At 40.2% G+C, this 18,812-nt stretch overlaps 1 protein-coding gene across 1 annotated transcript; it reads left to right on the forward strand.

Annotated features, from left to right (window-relative positions):
* The first annotated feature begins 7,583 nt into the window (after positions 1–7,583).
* Positions 7,584–16,920, forward strand: ubxn4 (UBX domain protein 4). Its single transcript, XM_068572905.1, has 13 exons — positions 7,584–7,789; positions 8,500–8,602; positions 9,062–9,090; positions 10,014–10,132; positions 10,480–10,621; positions 12,548–12,665; positions 13,134–13,188; positions 13,857–14,021; positions 14,129–14,256; positions 14,493–14,595; positions 15,339–15,470; positions 15,762–15,973; positions 16,178–16,920. Exons 1-13 carry the CDS (start codon positions 7,708–7,710, stop codon positions 16,314–16,316), a joined length of 1,527 nt encoding a protein of 508 aa, XP_068429006.1. The 5' UTR covers positions 7,584–7,707; the 3' UTR covers positions 16,317–16,920.
* Positions 16,921–18,812: the final 1,892 nt, after the last annotated feature.

The raw sequence follows: 18,812 nt of genomic DNA on the forward strand, positions 1-18,812 counted from the left end.
GGGTCTGGACTATGACACGTGTCTCATCCATCATGCTGAGAAAATGCTGCTTCTGCAGTTCCAGAGACATGGAGGAGGTTGCCCACTTCCCCTCTCATTGTTGCTCACTCTCTATCCCTTTCTTATCTGTCTTGTTTCAGCAGGTTTCCAAAGCAACATTGCTTCTAATTCTGATTTACAGACACATATCCAGTTTGTTCCATCAACAGTTGAAGGCTAAGAAGTGTTTCAGCTTATTGCAGGCAATATTTGACAAATTCAAGATTCTGTATTAACTCAAAATATGTTTCACAAGTTGCCTTCACTTGACATCTGGCAAACTTTTGTACAAAGAATGTGAAAACAGTTGCATGCCAATTTTGTGCCAACTTGTATGTAAATATACATTTATATGTTTGTATCTGTAGATGTATCACTTTTCATATTACAAATGAAGTTCATGTCATGTTGCTATACTTGTTTTCTGTATTCTGTGATTTTCTGCTGATGGTTGACTTTCCATGCTCCAGACTGAGCGTGGGGCCAATAAAGCAGCAGCAGTTTGTAACTGCAGAGTGATTCCTCTGCAGTGTTTGCCTACATTATCAGTACAGGCAGCCGTATTCTCAGATAAGAGTTTCCTCCTGACCTCTGTCCCTTCTTAAAGGGGAAATGGAAACAGTTGATCGTTGTCATTCTGCAGTTGACACCCACCCTTTCTTTTGTGCTTGTGCTGAATGACAGGGCTGTATAAGTAAAACCTGTCTCTTTAGTCACTAATCATAGAATGTTTTATTCATGTTTATTCGAACTACAGAGTGTTTTCACCTCGTCTTTACCTGCTATGAACCTTTTAGCCTTTAACACCTGCTAGTGTGCGCACTACTGTTAAGATGAAGGTTCTCATATTTTTTTAATTTATAATCCTCAATTATCCTTAGTAATCCTTATTATCCTTAGTAATGAAGGAGCAGTGGGCTGCTGTGAAGAGCCCGGTGAAACACTGTGGGTACAGTGTCTTGACTCTTCAAGGACACTTCAACATGCAAACCATGGAGAGAACAGGGATGGAACCTTGTGGTTTCAGAACGACCACTCTCCCCATGAGCTACAGCCGCACTACACAACTACAGGAGCTTTCAACCGCAGTGGATAGAGTTGCTCAGTTAGTCACATGACCTACCTATAAAATTTGTATTAGACATTTTATCCCCTTCACATGATTTACCAGCTGTGTGAATGTGAGCGAGGAATCAGGGTTTGAACTTTATCAGCTCTCATTTTTCATTGCTTGCACCACCATTTCTGAAAATGTGAGCTGTTAGATCCATATTTAAATGTGGCTCCCTCTATGACGGCCAACTTTTCACTCTGTTTTCTACAGAGGCCGTTCTGTAGTGGTAGATGTTTGTTACAAATATCACCAATGCTTTCTCTTTTTCTTTTGAAGTGTACAGCGCAGATAGTTCTTTATAAGAATAATCCAGTTATTAGTACGTAATAAATAAAGTGCCCAGTTGCCTAAGATCATTACAGAGTTGTAATCTGGAGTTGTAATCTGGGATGGCTCAAACATGATCTCTCAGCCACGGCCTCCAGATTGTCCAGTGTGAACACACATTTGGCCTTCTTGAGTAGCTTCTTAATTCTGCTGCTGCCACCAGCTGTTATGCCTCCTGCTCTGCACACCACAGCCAGAAGCCACAGCGCGGAGAAAACCAGAGCTTGTTGCACAAGCTGAAGGAACAAGAGGACACCAGTGTTGGTTGACCTGTCCATTTTATTGTTGATGTGGACTCCAACAGTCCACAACTTCTACTTTCTCAATCAAGATAGATAGATACTTTATTAAGGTGAAATTGGTTGTCAAAATACAATAACTGCAGGAAATTCAGGAAATGAAATGAAATTTAAACAGTGTTCAAATTAGGAAATTAAATTAAAAGTAACAACAACATTATTTGGCATTGCATTATATATCTTATCTCTCTAAAACATAGCAAAAGTAGAAGGCGTTGCATTGTTTGACAGTCTACATTGCAATCTCTAACATGAATTCAATAACTAATTTGCTCTTAAGACTCTCCGGGGATGTGAGGAGTCCAATGCCAGATGTAGGAAGGTAAATGTGACTCTTTGTGTCCCAGTTTTGCTCTGTGCACTAAATGAAGTGGACTTTGCTGAACACATTTGGTTTCACTGTGTATTGGTGTGAGCAGCTGTTTTGCTGCTTGGAAAATGTTAGTCTGGAAACAAACTAATGCTACGTTCACACCAAAAGCGTTGCAAATATTCACAAGGCTTTTGGTGTAACATGAATAAAAGCCTCTTAACTTATCTTCTTCATTCTCCTCTTTCCAGGATGGCCAGCAGCTTTCTCAGGCTTTCTACCCTCATGTGTAATTTCTAATCCTTTTTCCATGAAGGGCTTAGTTCACCCCCATGACCTTAGAACCTATGGTGTTCATTTAATGGTGACATGCTCGCTGATCCATAATATACTTGTACCTACATGTTCTCTGCTAACAGCGTCAATGAAAGGAGGGGAAGATTACAGCTGTAACTAGGGGAATATAACTATTGTCAGAGATATTTTATTATTAAAATAAACAGCTATTCATTTGGTAAACTAGGATTTTGACATTTCAAAATCAGATTAAAGATTTATTTAATTTCCTTGATTCATTCAGATTGACATATACCTCACATCGGTACAGTAAAACTCCCAAATAAAACGTTTAACGGGTAAGAAAACAAAAGAAACTTTTGAGTCAGTCCAGTTCATCTTTAAAACTATCAGTGGTAAAAAAAAACAACACATATCTTCACTCTACTCTGTATTGTAAATCAAACATATATATATATATATATATATATATATATATATATATATATATATATATATATATATATATATATATATATATATATATATATATATATATAATTAATATATATTTAAATAATTAAAAGTTTTATCTATCTACCAAAACCACGGCCTGCCACTGGCGTGGATGTTTGTCTGTCTCTACATTGTGCCCTATGATAAACTGGCTACCTGTCCAGGTGTACTCTGCCTTCACTCAATGTCAGCTCTCTCACTCACTTGTGGATATAGAGCAGAATAATATAAAGCGTGATTTGCATTGCACAGCTGAAACTGATACAATTAAGTATTTGCACCTGGAGAAGCGGATGGGGTCAGTGCAAATGGCTTATTTCATACAGCACACACACAGACGCACACACACTCCCCTTGTCCCACTGGAATGTCAGCGGAAAGGGATTAGAGGTGGGTCAGCGGCACAGGCCAGGTGAAATTACACCGTCCTGTGATTGTGAGCAAGGAAACTCCATACATAAAGTACTGTCTGTACAGGTATTTGTGTTAATGTATGAATGTATAGTATGTGACGCACTGTTTTATCTGTTTCAATATTGTTTCTAATCTACAGGCATATATACAGGGCTGACACGCGAGCTATTAAAGTTGTGTGTTACCAGCTGGACATGTAGTCAATCAGATTGCACTCATAATGCTTAATAAAAGTCTTGGACGCTAAACATCTCTAATGAGGTGCATTTAATAGAGATCTCCACCAGGTGTGTCTGCAACGACTACTGCTGTATATATTAATATAATATTTGATTGAATAAACACAACCTCCCGTCTAGACTGCAAGTTTGTATGAGATACTTGGCTTGTCCTCCTCATACAACCTGTCACGATTAAGGATTCAAAATAGGACCTGAGTGCCAAAGCAACTGTTCTAAAGTACATGTATTTCACAAAATAGCAAAACAAGGCTTCAAAAAACACTGCATCAAAACGGCGAGGTAAACTGGCAGCAGTCAATCAAAAGCCATATCAATGAGGTAATGAATCGTGTTTTGAGAAAGTGTGAGTCCCTGCATTCATGAGCATGCAGCCATAAATGAGCATTGGGAGAATGGGAGATTATCCGTGGACAGACAGAGATTCACACGCACAAACACGGCCAATCTCATTACCACCTGGCGCAGATGATTTGAACACGAGGCATAGGGACTTCCTGCAAATATTCTCTGAGACATATACACCAGTGAAATAAGTGCCTTCCAGCATGCCTCCCACACCTGGCCCCAGACGGCAGCCTGTCTGTGTTTCTGTCAGCCCAAAAAACATGCAGTGTGGCTCATAACAAACCTGAGGGCTGATCCAAGTCCTAATTGAATGGAATTCCTGGTGTGAAGGCCTAACAGGATTACTAGATAGAGCAGGGCACCCTGCATGGTCAACCAGGGGATTACACTGTGAGCACACACACTGCGGCTTTCAACAGAACACCGCCACTGACATGTTCCTACCTTTCCACACTTCCTTTCCACATATATTAAAGATTGGTGGTTTTTCTTTAATGTTTAAAAAAATATATTCTCCTGATGCAATATAGTTGTTCAGCTTTCTAATACTAAGTGACGTGATTTATACTGTATTTCTATATACACAAGCACATGCAATAAATGCAGTGTTCATTATTGCATTACTGTAGCTATAATGATTTAATATGAACTTTGCAGACAGCTGTCAAACATCTTGAATAGGAATGTGTCTTTAGAAACTATAGACTATTTTTACACCTACAGTGGCAACAATACATTATGGCAAGCTGTTTTAACATTTAATAGCTAAAATCTATATTGGATACATCTGTAATACTATTATACTTGTTTCACATCAACCATTTCTTCTGGAGCTCTCAAAACTGTGTGCGTATTTGTTCAAGATCATTTTCACATTTCAACTCTGCAGCATCCCAGGTCCCAGGTCCACCTGGACTATCTGAAAGCACAGGTGGCGGTACCGGTCATCTGTCTCAAAGTGTGTTGTTGGTGTACGAGCCATAGAACGGAGGAGGAACAGGCATTCATCATATAGTTATCGGATCACATGCAAGTCTCTTCAATATGAGTTTTGCTAAGTTTTGGTTAATTATTACCATCACAAACGGCGGCAATGTAACACAATGTAAAAAACATCAGAGCCTGTATTATTTTCCTATTATGCTCGAATTGTGCCACAGGCGTGTACAGTGCAAGTTGAAATCCTTTGAACTCAAACTGCATGTTGGTCTGGCTTTTTTCTGAAGCAGGAATTTAGAAGTTCTTATAAATCAATCAGAAGTATTGCGCTAACCACCAATTTTGAATCTTTCAAATTGTTGAGCCCAGCTCAGACCGCTTACCTAAAGTCAACGGTACTCTTACATTTTGAACTTCACTGTGCACACCACCGAGTAGGGCAGGCCTCCGGAACAATGTGAACTTTGAGTGAACCTGAGAAACTTTGAATCGGATGCTCTGGTTTGCTGCGCCAACAAGTGGTGAGAACATGCTGTTCAGCACATAGTACGCTATAGCACAATAGTACCAAGCTAGTACCAAGCTACTCAGTCAGTCATTACTTTTGTGAAACAGTCTAACTTACATAAGTTAGCCCAGCACAGTTGAAAACCTCTTCAGAACCCGGCCCCTAGATATGCATCTGTTCACATCTTTTCTTCAACTTGCTCTGCAGATGGATTTTCTCCATGTCTCAAGATTACGCTAGAATCCCAGGATCACATTTCACACAAAATCCATTGTACTTTTTTCTTTTTGTCATATTTTCTTTCAGTATACAGGACATGTATGAGATGACATCCTGAGAGACTTAAAGGTATCCACTATGTGCATGTCATCAACAATGGGGGTGGAAAAGCTGACATTGATGACATTGACATTAATCTTGGAGTAATCATTCTGGACAACGCTGATTATTTTGCCTGAGCTCCTTGCGATGAGGCCAGGAGTCATATGCACTGAATTCAATTCAATTCAGATTATTTTATAGAGCCCAAATTACAGATTTGCCTCAGTGGGCTTTACAATCAGCAAATAATGCTTACTGCAGGGGATAATAAGAATTACTTTAAAGTGGAAGTGTCTAATACCATCGACAATAACTTGTATGTTGATGAATGTCTAAAATATTTGCCCAAGGAGGAAGAATAATTGCAGTGGGTAATAGACCTCACTGGTATTTGCTCAAAAGAGAAATTAAAGCTGTTAAAATGGACAACCAATAGTGGGGTTGTATTGTCATAGTCTCGATGCAAAGTGGTCAAAAACAACCAAACATTAGGAATACACTTATGTTACTGTCCCTTCATATAGGTCTTACTTTTATGACTTATTTATAGATAGGTTGGGATCAATGTCAAACTGAGGCAGTGTATTTCAAGAGATTACTATTCACCTGGTAAAACTTGTGTAACAAAGATTAGCTGAATATTGATTACTTTGGACAAAAACAAAGAAAGGAATTCTGATCAGATTTGTCACTGTATATATATATATATATATATATATATATATATATATATATATATATATATATATATATATATATATAATTTCAAATCAAATTTGATCCCAACTTTCTAAAATATAAACTTTAGTTGGATGTGAAAATAAATATGTTTGATATAAAACTATATTTCACTTAAGATAAGACTGTAAAGAATATGCTGTATATTATACAACCATCTATCATTTTTGTAAAATGTCATATTCATAAGTAAAATATTGTCAGCAACAAAGCCTGTGCACAGATCAGGACAATAGGGGGGCAGGAGAATAAAACTGTCCAGGACAACATTGGTACCCATCGAGCATCAGTGATGTTGGTGACAAGAGGAGCCTGCAGGAGACTAAACCCACCCTTGTCATACACAGAAGTACCAGCTGCCCAACCACCAGAACTCAGAGCAGCTTCTTCACTCTGGCTGAGGTGCCTTAACTCATCTTCCACTTATAACATAGTTAGGTGCGTTTTTTACGTCGCAAAATAGGATGAGAAACTCGTTAATGCCAATAAATTAAACTTGTGACCTTGACTATAAATGTCCACACCATTAACTTCCTCCTAAACCTTCCTCCTAAACTTTTCTCCATTCACAAAACGTTTTAAAATACGATTGTGGTCTCCGGTAAAAAAAGACCTTCAATACTGCAATATGCAATCATGCAAAGCTTATTAAATATGCTCTATATGTGGACGTTTACTCAACGTCTTCAACAAGTCGATGAAAAAACGATCACTTTTAAACCACTTTTAACCATATTGTAATCGCCTTTTAAACCTAAAAAATATTACAGTAAAATATGTAGCAATTGACACATACGCAAATTGGTGGTTGATGCTGTAACCGCATTTCAGCTGGTGGTAAAGAGGTCTTTAGAGACTTTGAGACCGAATATCACCTAGTTTCCTATTAGAAATCAACGATGAAATCCAAGTTAGCGCCTATATTATATTTCTGGTCTTGTAGGTTCCTGGTTTGCTGGGTAGTGTAGTTCTTCACCTGAAGTAAATTGCTGGTCATGCTGTCATGTCTTTGTATCCTACTTCCGAAGACTTATGATAAATCCGACCTCAACAAATATATACTGTAATAATATGATGCATGCATTTGTTTTAAAATAAATAGAAACATAAGTCTGTATTTAGTATGAGAGATGACGACACGGTCACGTGACGTGGTGTTTGTTCTGAGCTGTCTTACTCACTCCTGCCGGCTGCGCAGCGCACAGCTTCATGTTCAGGCTCGGATGTAGAAGCTGACAGACTGACCTCTTCATGAATTTATGTAGTTTAGGTGGATCATAGTGTCACCAAACCAGAAACAGAAAACATAGATAGTAAAGATGTTTTGGTTTGAGGGTTCAATTCCTGATGCCATTAATTTAGCCAAACAGCGAAGCTTAGTCTTTGTCGTTGTCATTACAGGTACGTGTGTCGATTAGCCAGCTAGCTAACGCTAGCCTCCATAGATAACGAGTGATACAAAAGCTATCACGCTAGTGTGTTAGCCAGCTAGCCGTGGTTGTTGTTGTCGTACTAAACCATTAGCCAGCTAGCATAGCCAACCAACTGCCAAAGGAATAATACGTGTCATTGTGCGAGTTTGAGTAAGATGGCCCAAGAGGACAGAAACAGTAACCTAAATATGGTGTCCAATGAGATGTTAACGTCATAAATTCGCTTGTAGTGTTGGTTACTGGCCTATGGAAAGCCAACGTTATGGTAAATTAATGTTTAACACCGTCTGGCGTCCCTAGTAATATCCTAACCAGATTAACGTAACGCTAGCCACAGGACGGGCCAGTTAATGTTCGTAACATTTTACGTGTGTCGATTAGCCAGCAAATCGGTTGCTGCTGTGATTCGGTCAGATTAGGATTGGAGAGATCTGGCAGCCGGGTGCCCCTGCTAGTTGAACGGGTAATGTTCCAGTAAAAACCTAATCCTAGCAAGGTGAAGTAAAACGTCACCACTATGACTTAGTTATTATTTCATCATAGGCACCATTTTTAGCAGTGACGGAGTTAGTTAGTTGGCTCTTTCACCATCGCAGCTTTCCATGGAGTACTTCTAATAGGACTGTAAATGAATCGGCAATGTTCTGTAACTGAACCACTCTTGCTGTCTCTGCTCAGGGGAAGATGAACAGTCAGCACAGCTGATCTCCAGCTGGGAGGATGACAAAGTGTCAGAGGAAGCAAATAACTGTTGTGTGGCTATCAACGTCGATGCCAAGAGGTACTGGTGTGTTTAATGTATAGTGTACTGAATGTTAGTTTCAAGGGAAGTTGCTATCTTCATAATATACCTATCGCTGTCTCCCATTAGCAAAATGTCATTGCCCACAGCTTTACGTTCCTGTCACCTGAACAATCCAATTTCCTGGGGAAATGTGTTTGCGTGGTTTTGCAGTTGAATTGGTTTTTGAGTTTTCATTGTACATCATTCAGGGGGCTTGCATTACCTGTTTTGAAATTCAATAAAAAAAGATTTTGAATTACTTCAATTGGAAATCTTAAATGCCATTTTAAGCAATGTAAATTGCTCTTCAAAAAGAAGAAGTCGCATCAATACAAAATTCATTACATTTCTATATTTTGTGAAAGCACCAATAGTCAACCTCATAATATTCAAAGAAAATATGTTTCAATCTGTATTGAGATCTAACATATGATGCTGCAATGTTTTTTTCCACAGTGAGCCATGTGTGCAGTTCTCCCAGATCTGTATCTTTTTTGTTGACCTAAGTGTTTACAATTACCTCTTGGGATGAATGGGTGTTGAGCTCCTTTTACGGACTTAACTCAGAGGACAGTTAATAGTTACACTGACATTACATTGGTATTCATTGGACCAATAGATTCTCTTGACCAACGCAGCTACTGTCTTATCGGATTCAGAGCAGTGCTTTTGCATGTTTTAGACCATGAACCTCCTCTGAATTAGGACAATTTTCTTAAGAGAATGCATAAGACTAGATGCATCCAATAGATGATATGCCTCAACCATGAACAATATCATCTTGTCTGGCAGAAGTTTAAATAATGTAGACGTAATACTAGAGATGTCTCGAGTTGATTTTAAGTAGATTTGATAATAGAGATGTCCCAAATTGACGCAATAATAGAGATGTCCGATCCCAATATACATAATGGACTGTACTGGTATAGCGCTTTTCTCCTCTTCCGACCAGTCAAGGTGCTTTCACACTATTTGTCATCATTCACACCCATTCATACACTGATGACACAAGCAAAGGTGCCTTTTGTCATTTGGAAGTGGGTGTGGTTTCATCTCTTAGCCCCTTTCTTATTGTTTAGCAGTTTCAATATTGTGCAGTGGGTTGACTAAGGTTCAAACCTACTGATGAAGTTACACTTTAAAGTATACCGGTACATGGAAAGACTTGGGTCATCTCTCTTTGATTAATTTGCTATCTCATAATTCAAACTTTAAATCAGACATTTGACAGGGCATCTCAAAAATGTAATCTACCAAAATTATTATAATGTATATCATTCATCACCTCTGTTATTTCTATGACTGTGGTGGAATGGTATATGATCAGTAAAGAGTGCAATTTCTACTGATTATGGAAATGCAACTAACTTTCATACAGTTTGTTCCTTAACCCTCGACCCATGTGAAGATCCAGTGGTGTGCATACCCTCTAGCTTCTTTATAGGAGAGAATGGGATCCCCTTGGAAGTTATCGCTGGCACTGTGTCTGCTGAAGAACTGATGAAAAGAATCAACAGAGTTAAGCAGGTAAGGCCACAAAGGTTGTAAACTGTGTGATGTGCACTGTTGTTTTTGTTCTCACCTTTTACATGTTTGTAAATAGCACAGTACCAAAGAAACACACACGTCATCGTACATGTTGGTTGGTTAGTCCACTACTCTGGTCCTAATGGAAATATCTCATCATTTTTATTTCTTTTTTTTTTGTTATTTGGATGGCCATGAAATTCTCGACAAACATTTATGGTGCCACAATTGAATTAAAGTATATTGAAACCCTAAATATAAGGCCGACCCTCCTACACCTGAACTACTGCCACGGAAGCTATGTGTTTTTATTCTGGTAATGATCTTTCGCCCTGTTTTTCTGACAGATGCATGCTCAGCAGATTGGAGGTGAGAAAGTGCTACCAGAGGCAAGGGGTCCTGTGGAGACCGGGCCACTTGATAGCACAGCTCCAGCAATGCCTGTCAGGTCAGCCACAGAACCTGAATCAGTACCACAAACAGCAAAAGGTGAGTGAGCCTGGATCAGATTTTGTAAGTTTGAAAAGTAGAGTTTTGTGCTCCTCGTTTATCAGGGTACTTTTCCAATCAACTGCTTTTAATCAGTTTTCATTTTCAGCACGGGGAAAGAAAAGAAAAGACACATATATTTGGGCTATGAAATCCTCAGTGTCTAGTAGTCATTCATCTTTATGCAAAAGCCAAAAATATACCAAATATATACAATTTACCTTAAGTTTATTATAATTCTGTGTTAGGAGGACCGAGCAAAATAAGCTGTTCATTGTATAGAATAACTGTCTGTTATCTGTGCATATAACAGGAAAAACATGAATCATGAAAATATGTATCTGTGTTTATGGCTAGCCATCATAGAAGTTTAAGACATGTGATTGTTTGAATATAAAGATACTAGAGCACATTTTAAAGACGGTCTCTCAATATGGATTAGAGATGCCAACGATCAAAACAGGCTTATTATCGGCCGATGGCCCATGACGGGTGACGTGCAGATCAGTCTCATATTTTCCAATTTTTGCCTTTCAAATTTACACAAGTGCTTCATGATGCTCTTACATTGTGAACACAGCGGCACAGACAGTTATTTTTTACATTTGTTTGAGCAACAGAAGTTCCAGTTACTTTGGTCAGTTTGAGAAAAAAGAGGGAATTTGTTACAATGAACATGCGTCGACAAAGTGCATTAATGTCTTACTTTCATTCATTTCTTTGTATTGGAGCATCAGCTAATGTTAGCTGAATCTAATATCAGCTATGTTTTTGTTTGCCAGATGATATGTGTGTTTGTCAGCTGAATGAGCTGTTCTGGTATACTGTGTAAAATCTTAGTTTGGTTCTGCTCTGAGTTGATGCCAGCACAATATGCGCGCACCAGGAAATTACATAATTACAGCCTGCTCGTTGTGAACCAAGGCTCCTCTGAATTTTTCTAACTATGCGCACAGTACTTTTTATCTGACCCTTTCAGATGTGACTGTAATAAATATTCACTAATAAAGGCACTGTTCACATGTGTGAAGAGGCCTATTTGTTTACAAATGCTTTAGAAAGGTCTTACAAATCTACACAATAATAAACTTGTATTTCATTATTATGCATTTAATAGTTACTTGACTTATTTCTCTATTGGGCTTTCACAACAACAATAAAATATATATAAATCATTATAATTCTTCATCATTCTGGAGATTGGTTTATGGCGTTTTGATACTACGCTCGTTGTCTTTTTGCTTCTTCACGGTACATTTAGTTTTTATGCCCTCTGGCATTTCAGAGAATATAAACGTAGTACAAACACCCTTGTGTCCACTCTGTGCTCGCGCTACGGAGCCGTGTGATATTAACAAAGTTTTATTGGGTAGCATCACAGTCGAAGCAAAGTCACAACTATCACCTGGCAAACAATTGCATGCTAGGTGACGTTAGCATTAGCCAGCTGTCATATTACTGACCTAATGAGCTGGTCATGCCTGTGGTCTTTTCTTGGATCCAGTTGGTCTTTTTGTTTGGATTTCTTTGGAGAGCTTTGCAAAGTTTTGTGCCAGAGTTTGATTCTTTTACCACTAACACAAGTACAATATTTTGGCCACTTCACCTTGAGCGTGGTGTAAGAGCAAAATGGCCACAGTGGGAATATGGTGCATTGCCTCTCCCTTGCCATGACTGCATCATTTCGATGAGCAGCTTTTGAAATTTAAAATTAACAAAGCCTAGTTGCAAAGCTAAACGCAACAGCACTACTGTGCGGCATAAAATAAACAGAAAAATACAATTAAAACCTTTTAATTGTATGACAATTAATGAGCCCCTAAAACATCACGATAGCGACAGAAGTCAATGGAGGATGGATATACTTTGCTTGATTTGTACTAAGAAGGCGCCAATAAGCGAGTTAACACAGTTTTTTCCCCATAGATTCCCTCTCTAGTACAGTAGAGGATAGCAGCCATTCGTCCACAGTGACTCTTGCAGAGAACGCGTCTTCACATCATGCCGCTCAGAGTGAAGAAAAACTAGATGCTAAAGTGGAAAGGTAGGAGCCTCTACACATGTCCAGCCCTCAACATTCTAGACAGAAAATAAGCTTTGTGGTGAGGTGTTGGCACAGTATACAAAACACAAGACACACAACACCATAGACACGCCAAGGCTCTGCTGACTGAACATGTTCCCAGCATTTCTGTCTTATTGGTAGCTAACTGAATTTCAGTACAGCTACGGTAGTAACTAGCTTACTGAATTGTAACTCTCATACTGACCTCATTCTACTCGTATTGAAGTAAATCCATCTAATTAACATTCACCATCAATTAATGACATATAACCCGAAGTTCAACCATCCAATCAGCCTATAGGCCAGTCCAGATTGTTTGAACTCCTAAAATTCTGATGAATAAAAACAGAAATGACTCAATGTGAGGTAGGAAGTAGCATGCGCACAGCATGCTCATTGCTTTATTTTTCATTCTAAAGGTAGTTGATGTTTTCTCATTATATTCAGGTTAACCAAGAAACTGGAGGAAAAACGAGAACAAAGGAAGAAAGGTGAAGAAGAGGTAAGAAGATGAGCCTGTTTTGGGTAGTTTATATTTTTCATGGTTCACATCCCCCCCATTATTTGAAATATGGGATTTGTTATGACATTTGTAATTGACTAGACTCGTGATTAGATTCCTCTCAAAGCTGAAAGCAAACTAATTTGCTACCCTCTGTCTTCAGTTTCAAGCTGGATGTGTGACGCCCTGACCTCCTCATGCCTAATGTTGGTGTCGAGCAGCGACAACGTTGATTTGTCTCCAAATCGCCGTTGTGAACTGACCAGTATATCGCTCTGTTGTTCAGAACACACACATATCTGAAACTTATGTGGGCATCAAAGGGTTGACACATGGTCCTTATCGTTCTGTGTAGTGTGTTCTGTACTCACTACTAGTACATCCAACTGTGTATAACACACGTTACTGCCACCTCCCCTGAAGACACGTTTTCCTTTCTTTGATTCTTATGTCAAAGTCTTTTTCCCTTTTAATATTATAGTAATGTGTGCTACCTTCACAGCTCTGTAAAAACCAAATGCGGCAGCTGTCAAAACTGCTGCGCAAAAGATAAATAAATAATGTTTAATTGTTTTTACAAAGGCAGTTCGTGTACAGACTTTGTGCCGGTGTGCACGTTTGGATTCAAACAGGGCCTCTGACCTACCTGTGTGTTGCCTGTGATTCAGAAGGAGATCTTGGCGGAGGTAGAGCGGCGGAAGATGGGGAAGGATGTGCAAGACTTGAAGAAGCAACAGGAAGGGGAGAGGACAAAGCGACTCCTGGACGAAAGGAACAAGGAGAAGGCTGAGGAGAAGGCTGCCAGGGAGCGGGTCAAACAGCAGATTGCCTTGGTAAACTCGTCCGTCTGTCTGCCCTCTGCCCTACCTAAAGATCACATCATAGTCTGCACAATTTAAATGTGGAAGTGAAAAGGTTTTTTTGTCCCTCTGTCCTGCAGGACCGAGCTGACAGAGCAGCTCGCTATTCCAAAACTCAGGAGGAGGAGAAGACTGCCAGGCAGGCCCTACTGCAGGCCAGGCAGGCAGAGCACGAAGAGAGGAAGGAGGCAGTGGTCAGGGAGAGGAGGTAAAGTAGACAAAGGAGGCATATATACATGAACTACATGTTGTAGCTGCCAGTACTGCAGGATGTCTATTTATTTGTGTTGTAGCATAAATCATTATCAATGCCTTTTAGGCTGAATTTTCTGAAGAAATTGTAGTCATTGCTGAAATTAAGCAGATGGAACATTTGAAACAAATGTGTGTGTTTGTGTGTGTGTGTGTGTGTGTGTGTGTGTGTGTGTGTGTGTGTGATATCAGTACCATAGCGAGGATACAGTTCCGCCTCCCAGACGGCTCCTCCTTCACCAACCAGTTCCCCTCACAGAGCAGACTGCAGGACGCTCGTCAGTTTGCTGTTCAGGTCTGACCAACATGTGTTCACGCTGCCGCTGCGCTTCTGCTCGTTGGAATGTTTTATGGTTCCGTGATTTCCTCAAGGAAATAATGAAATCTTTTAAATCAGTTTTAAATCCAGGTTTCACCGTCACAGATGTTTTTAGTAGCATGTGTTTCAGTTTAAATCAGTCGCACACAGCTTTGTTGGGTTTTGTGGGGCACATTGTTGAGTTGGATCATTAGGACACTTTTTGACATTTATACACGTTGCACTTTCCTCACACTTATCCAAAAATAAATACTTATACACAGGTCTGAACTGGAGACTGTCAGTTTCAAAGTATCTGACATAAAAGTCTACCGTTGAAAAGTTAATATCACAGTACTTGTTATAATCAGTACAATAGTGAACACACTAATATAAAACATCAAATAATTCAAGTTAAGAAGAGAAGACAAGAGTAAAACGTTACATTTACATTGTGGTATCATATTTGTAATCATATTATCACATAGTCTTTTCATAATATTCTGAACTTTGCACAATTTAAATGATTTATAATTGCCATTATGTATTTGTGGGAGACTCTGATGATCTGATGGGTCAGTAGTCTGGCTGATCATGGCTAACTCCAAAAACCTTAATCAAGCCCAAAGACAGCAGAATGGTGGTGATGCAGACCCCTGGTGCTGTAGAATCTCTGTGCCAGTGTTTCCACATCAGACGGTCCCGTCTGTGAGTAAGGTTTTGCGCTGGTTCTGTCTTAGGAAGTGGGAAAGCGCTACGGAAACTTCTCCCTGGCGACCATGTTCCCTCGGCGGGAGTTCACCAGTGAAGACCTGGACAAGACTCTGCTGGAGCTGGATCTGGCTCCAAGCGCTTCCATCGTGCTTCTGCCAGTGAGTAGACAGAGTCTCCCTCACAGAATTGACTAAAAGACATTGAAGTGGGTCTGTCAAGCAAATCACACGGATTAGAAATCTGTGTAGCTGGCTGGAAACCAAGATGGCTGTAGGCCGCCATGCTATACTTGGACATTCTTCAACATTTTGGCAAACAATGTTTAGTCCAATGTCTGTGCTTAAAGTGAAGTGCTGGAGTCAGAATGAAGATAGCATAGCTTAGCATATGTCGAACCATTCCTTAAATCGCCTCTTGTACTAACAATATTTGGATGCTCCCCATTCTAGCAGTCGAGCAGGCCCGCTAACGCAGTGGTCCAGTCCTCTGATGGTGGTATCTGGGCCATTCTGGGAACACTTCTCTACCCTCTGCTGGCTGTGTGGAGATTCCTCAGCTCCTTCCTGTTTGCAACCCCGCCCCCTCCTGGAGCAGCATCCAGAGGCTCTGCCCAGCCATCCGGCTCCTACACCAATGCATCAGCCTCCGACAAAGATAAGAGGTACATTGCAGATCCAAATCCACTCTATGCGCTGTGACCTGTAGTTTATGGAGGCTATTGCTATTCTCTATGTATAAAATCCATTCTATGCGCTGTGACCTGTAGTTTATGGAGGCTATTGCTGCCGTTGTGTGACACTTTGCTGTTACTGAGTCAGTTAGGTTTGTATTGTGCTGAGTCACTCTCTGTGTGTCCTACCATCAGAGAGACTGTCAACAAAGACAATGTGGAGAAGCGGCCCAAGGACTTCAAGAAGGATGGGAAAATCTGCCGGCTCCGGAATCAGGATGACAGCGAAGATGAAAACAACACCTGGAACGGGAACTCCACCCAGCAGATGTAGCGCAGAAACTGCAGTGTGATTAGTTAAGGGTTTCTGTTCTCTCCTCCTCTTTCTGTCTTCAGGCCTAGTCCCTGCACCTCGCCTGCATGGGTACATCCATCCATCAAGAGAACCTTCTTTGGGCTTAAGCTGAGAGTTTTTGTGTTGATTATGATATGATAGTATCTCCTAACCCGGGCTCAGACTAGACCAGCTCATAGTCAGTCGATCAGACGCATTAAAATGAATGAGCAGTTGTCCTGAACTGAAGATGTAATCTGACCCTAATTTCACATTATGAGTTGCTTTGTTTTGGAAACGTTTAACTTTTGACAAGTGATTGGCTGGCTGATTGCCAGTGACCCATGCAGATTATTACCTAACAGTGGGATGAAGACATTTTTGTTTTCGATGTATGACATATTTCATAAAACAGCTTGCAGCTGCTGGCTGAGGACTATGCATCTGTTGCTGTTGGAGTTCTACCAAGGTGGTGGTGGTGGCGACACACGCACGCGCGCACACACAAACACACACACCTTGGCATTCTGTGTCATGTGTGTTTGTAGACGATGGCTGTAGTTCTCCTCATCCAACAATGAAAATTAAAGCAGCCTGTTTTTCAAAAAGCTCCTGAAATGTGTCTTGTGTGTTTGTTACGCAGGCCATTGAATAATAACTTCATAATTTAAATAATAAATCTAAATGCATTCTGCTGGTCTATCCTGTGCCTCTTAGCAGGACACAACACAGTATGTATACTGAATGCAGGTTGTTGAGCACACTGCTGCTCTGATAAGAACTGTCTTTATTTATATTAACAATGGTGATAACTGCATTTATTAATATTAGCACAGTGTTGATAACTGTCTTTATTATCTTTATTCATGTTAGTACAGTTCACATATGTGCAGACACAAAAGTCTCCATTAAAAGTCTCTCCAGCTGTTAAAGCTGACTGACAGCTGTGATCAGTGGATCCACCGTCATCAGAAACAGACATCAAAAGAAATCTTTCACAATGTCCAGTCTTGAGTTTTTGCTGCACGAGCAAGAGTCTAGCTTCTTCTGATGCTAACGTTAGCTCTGTGTTTGGTTTCTAGAGAACATTCGTGACTCTATAGTGCTGCTACCCTTGACTGAAACCAACCAGAAAGCAGTTTTACCGCTCGTTCAGCTGACCAACACGAACCTGACAAACTAACCAGACTAATATTAGCCTACGTTTACCAGATGATGGTCTTCCCTTGAACGTGTGTGGATGTAACCTGCAATCCAGTTGGTATTGCTTTTGTTTTGAGGATCCTTAAAGACTTTTCTGCCATAAGTGTAATATTTGGACCATTTCACCAAAGCCAGCTATTGTATCCAGGAGATCTTTTCCTCCCTGGACCCAGGTTCCCACCCTGTGCATGACAATACGCATGACACACGGGGACCAAGATCTCCCAGCAGCGCCGCCGCTCCCATAAGGCACACTACACGCTGTGCGTAGGGCACCAGGCCCAGAGGGGTGCACCAAAAAATCATCATAGTTATTATAATTATAATGCCGATATGTTTTTGGAATAGAAAGGCACCTTTTAGGCCTGTGTATATCACAAAAGAGGCAGAACAGGAGATATATTTAATTGCTCAAACAAAGTTATGATGGTGCCCCCCTGCCCCTCTCCAAAACAAATACACATCCAACTTCCCAAGCTTGCCGTGGTGCCCTTCTCAGTGGTGACAACAGGAGGCGGGGTCAGAAAAAAAGGAAAAGAAAGAAACTGCGAGATGATGCCTGTGCATCTCTTTCAGGTAAGTCCATGCTTAATCATTGTTAAATACGGGACATGTGCGCTTCATGGGGCACCATAAAGGAGTTATGCTTAGGACGCCAAAATGGCTAGCAGCGTCACTGTCCCCCAGTTTCCACCCGGTGGGTCACACACTGCGTCAGAGTATATCGTCGTGGGGGCACGCTTATCTGATAATGTGAATGAAGACAGCCCACTCTGAGTCACAGCAGCGTGTGCATCAGAATTGTATTTGGGAATCTTATTTTTCAATATGTAGATTTTGGTCCAATGTGTATACGATGATAACACATTTTGTGTGCATTGAAAAATACGCATGTGGGGTTATTTATACAAATTATAAATACCAAAATACATTCGTGAATCATTCTGTGTAAACTAAACACTGGCGCTAGTCAGAGCCTCTCACATTTGGACTTTACCTGACACCTGAGTAGTTCTCCATCATGCTTGGAAAGGGAGGGATGAGTGGTCGGTAATATCCAACAGACTGCTCCATCAGCAGCACCTTATGTGGTGGAGGATGTAATGTGTAGGAATTTATTACATGTCGGCTGCAGAAACTATTTAAGGTTTAGGCAACAAAACCACTGGTTTAGGTTTAGGAAAAACTTCATGGTTGGCCTCAAATTAAGTAGGTTAGCTAAGATGTAGACAACAAAAGAAATGTTACAACAAAACCACTTAGTTTAGTCATTAAAAAAAACATCATGGCTAA

Source organism: Clinocottus analis, unplaced genomic scaffold (genome assembly GCF_023055335.1).
Source record: "Clinocottus analis isolate CAN_PGR_092001 unplaced genomic scaffold, fCliAna1.0.p SCAF_12, whole genome shotgun sequence".
Lineage (NCBI taxonomy): Eukaryota > Metazoa > Chordata > Actinopteri > Perciformes > Cottidae > Clinocottus > Clinocottus analis.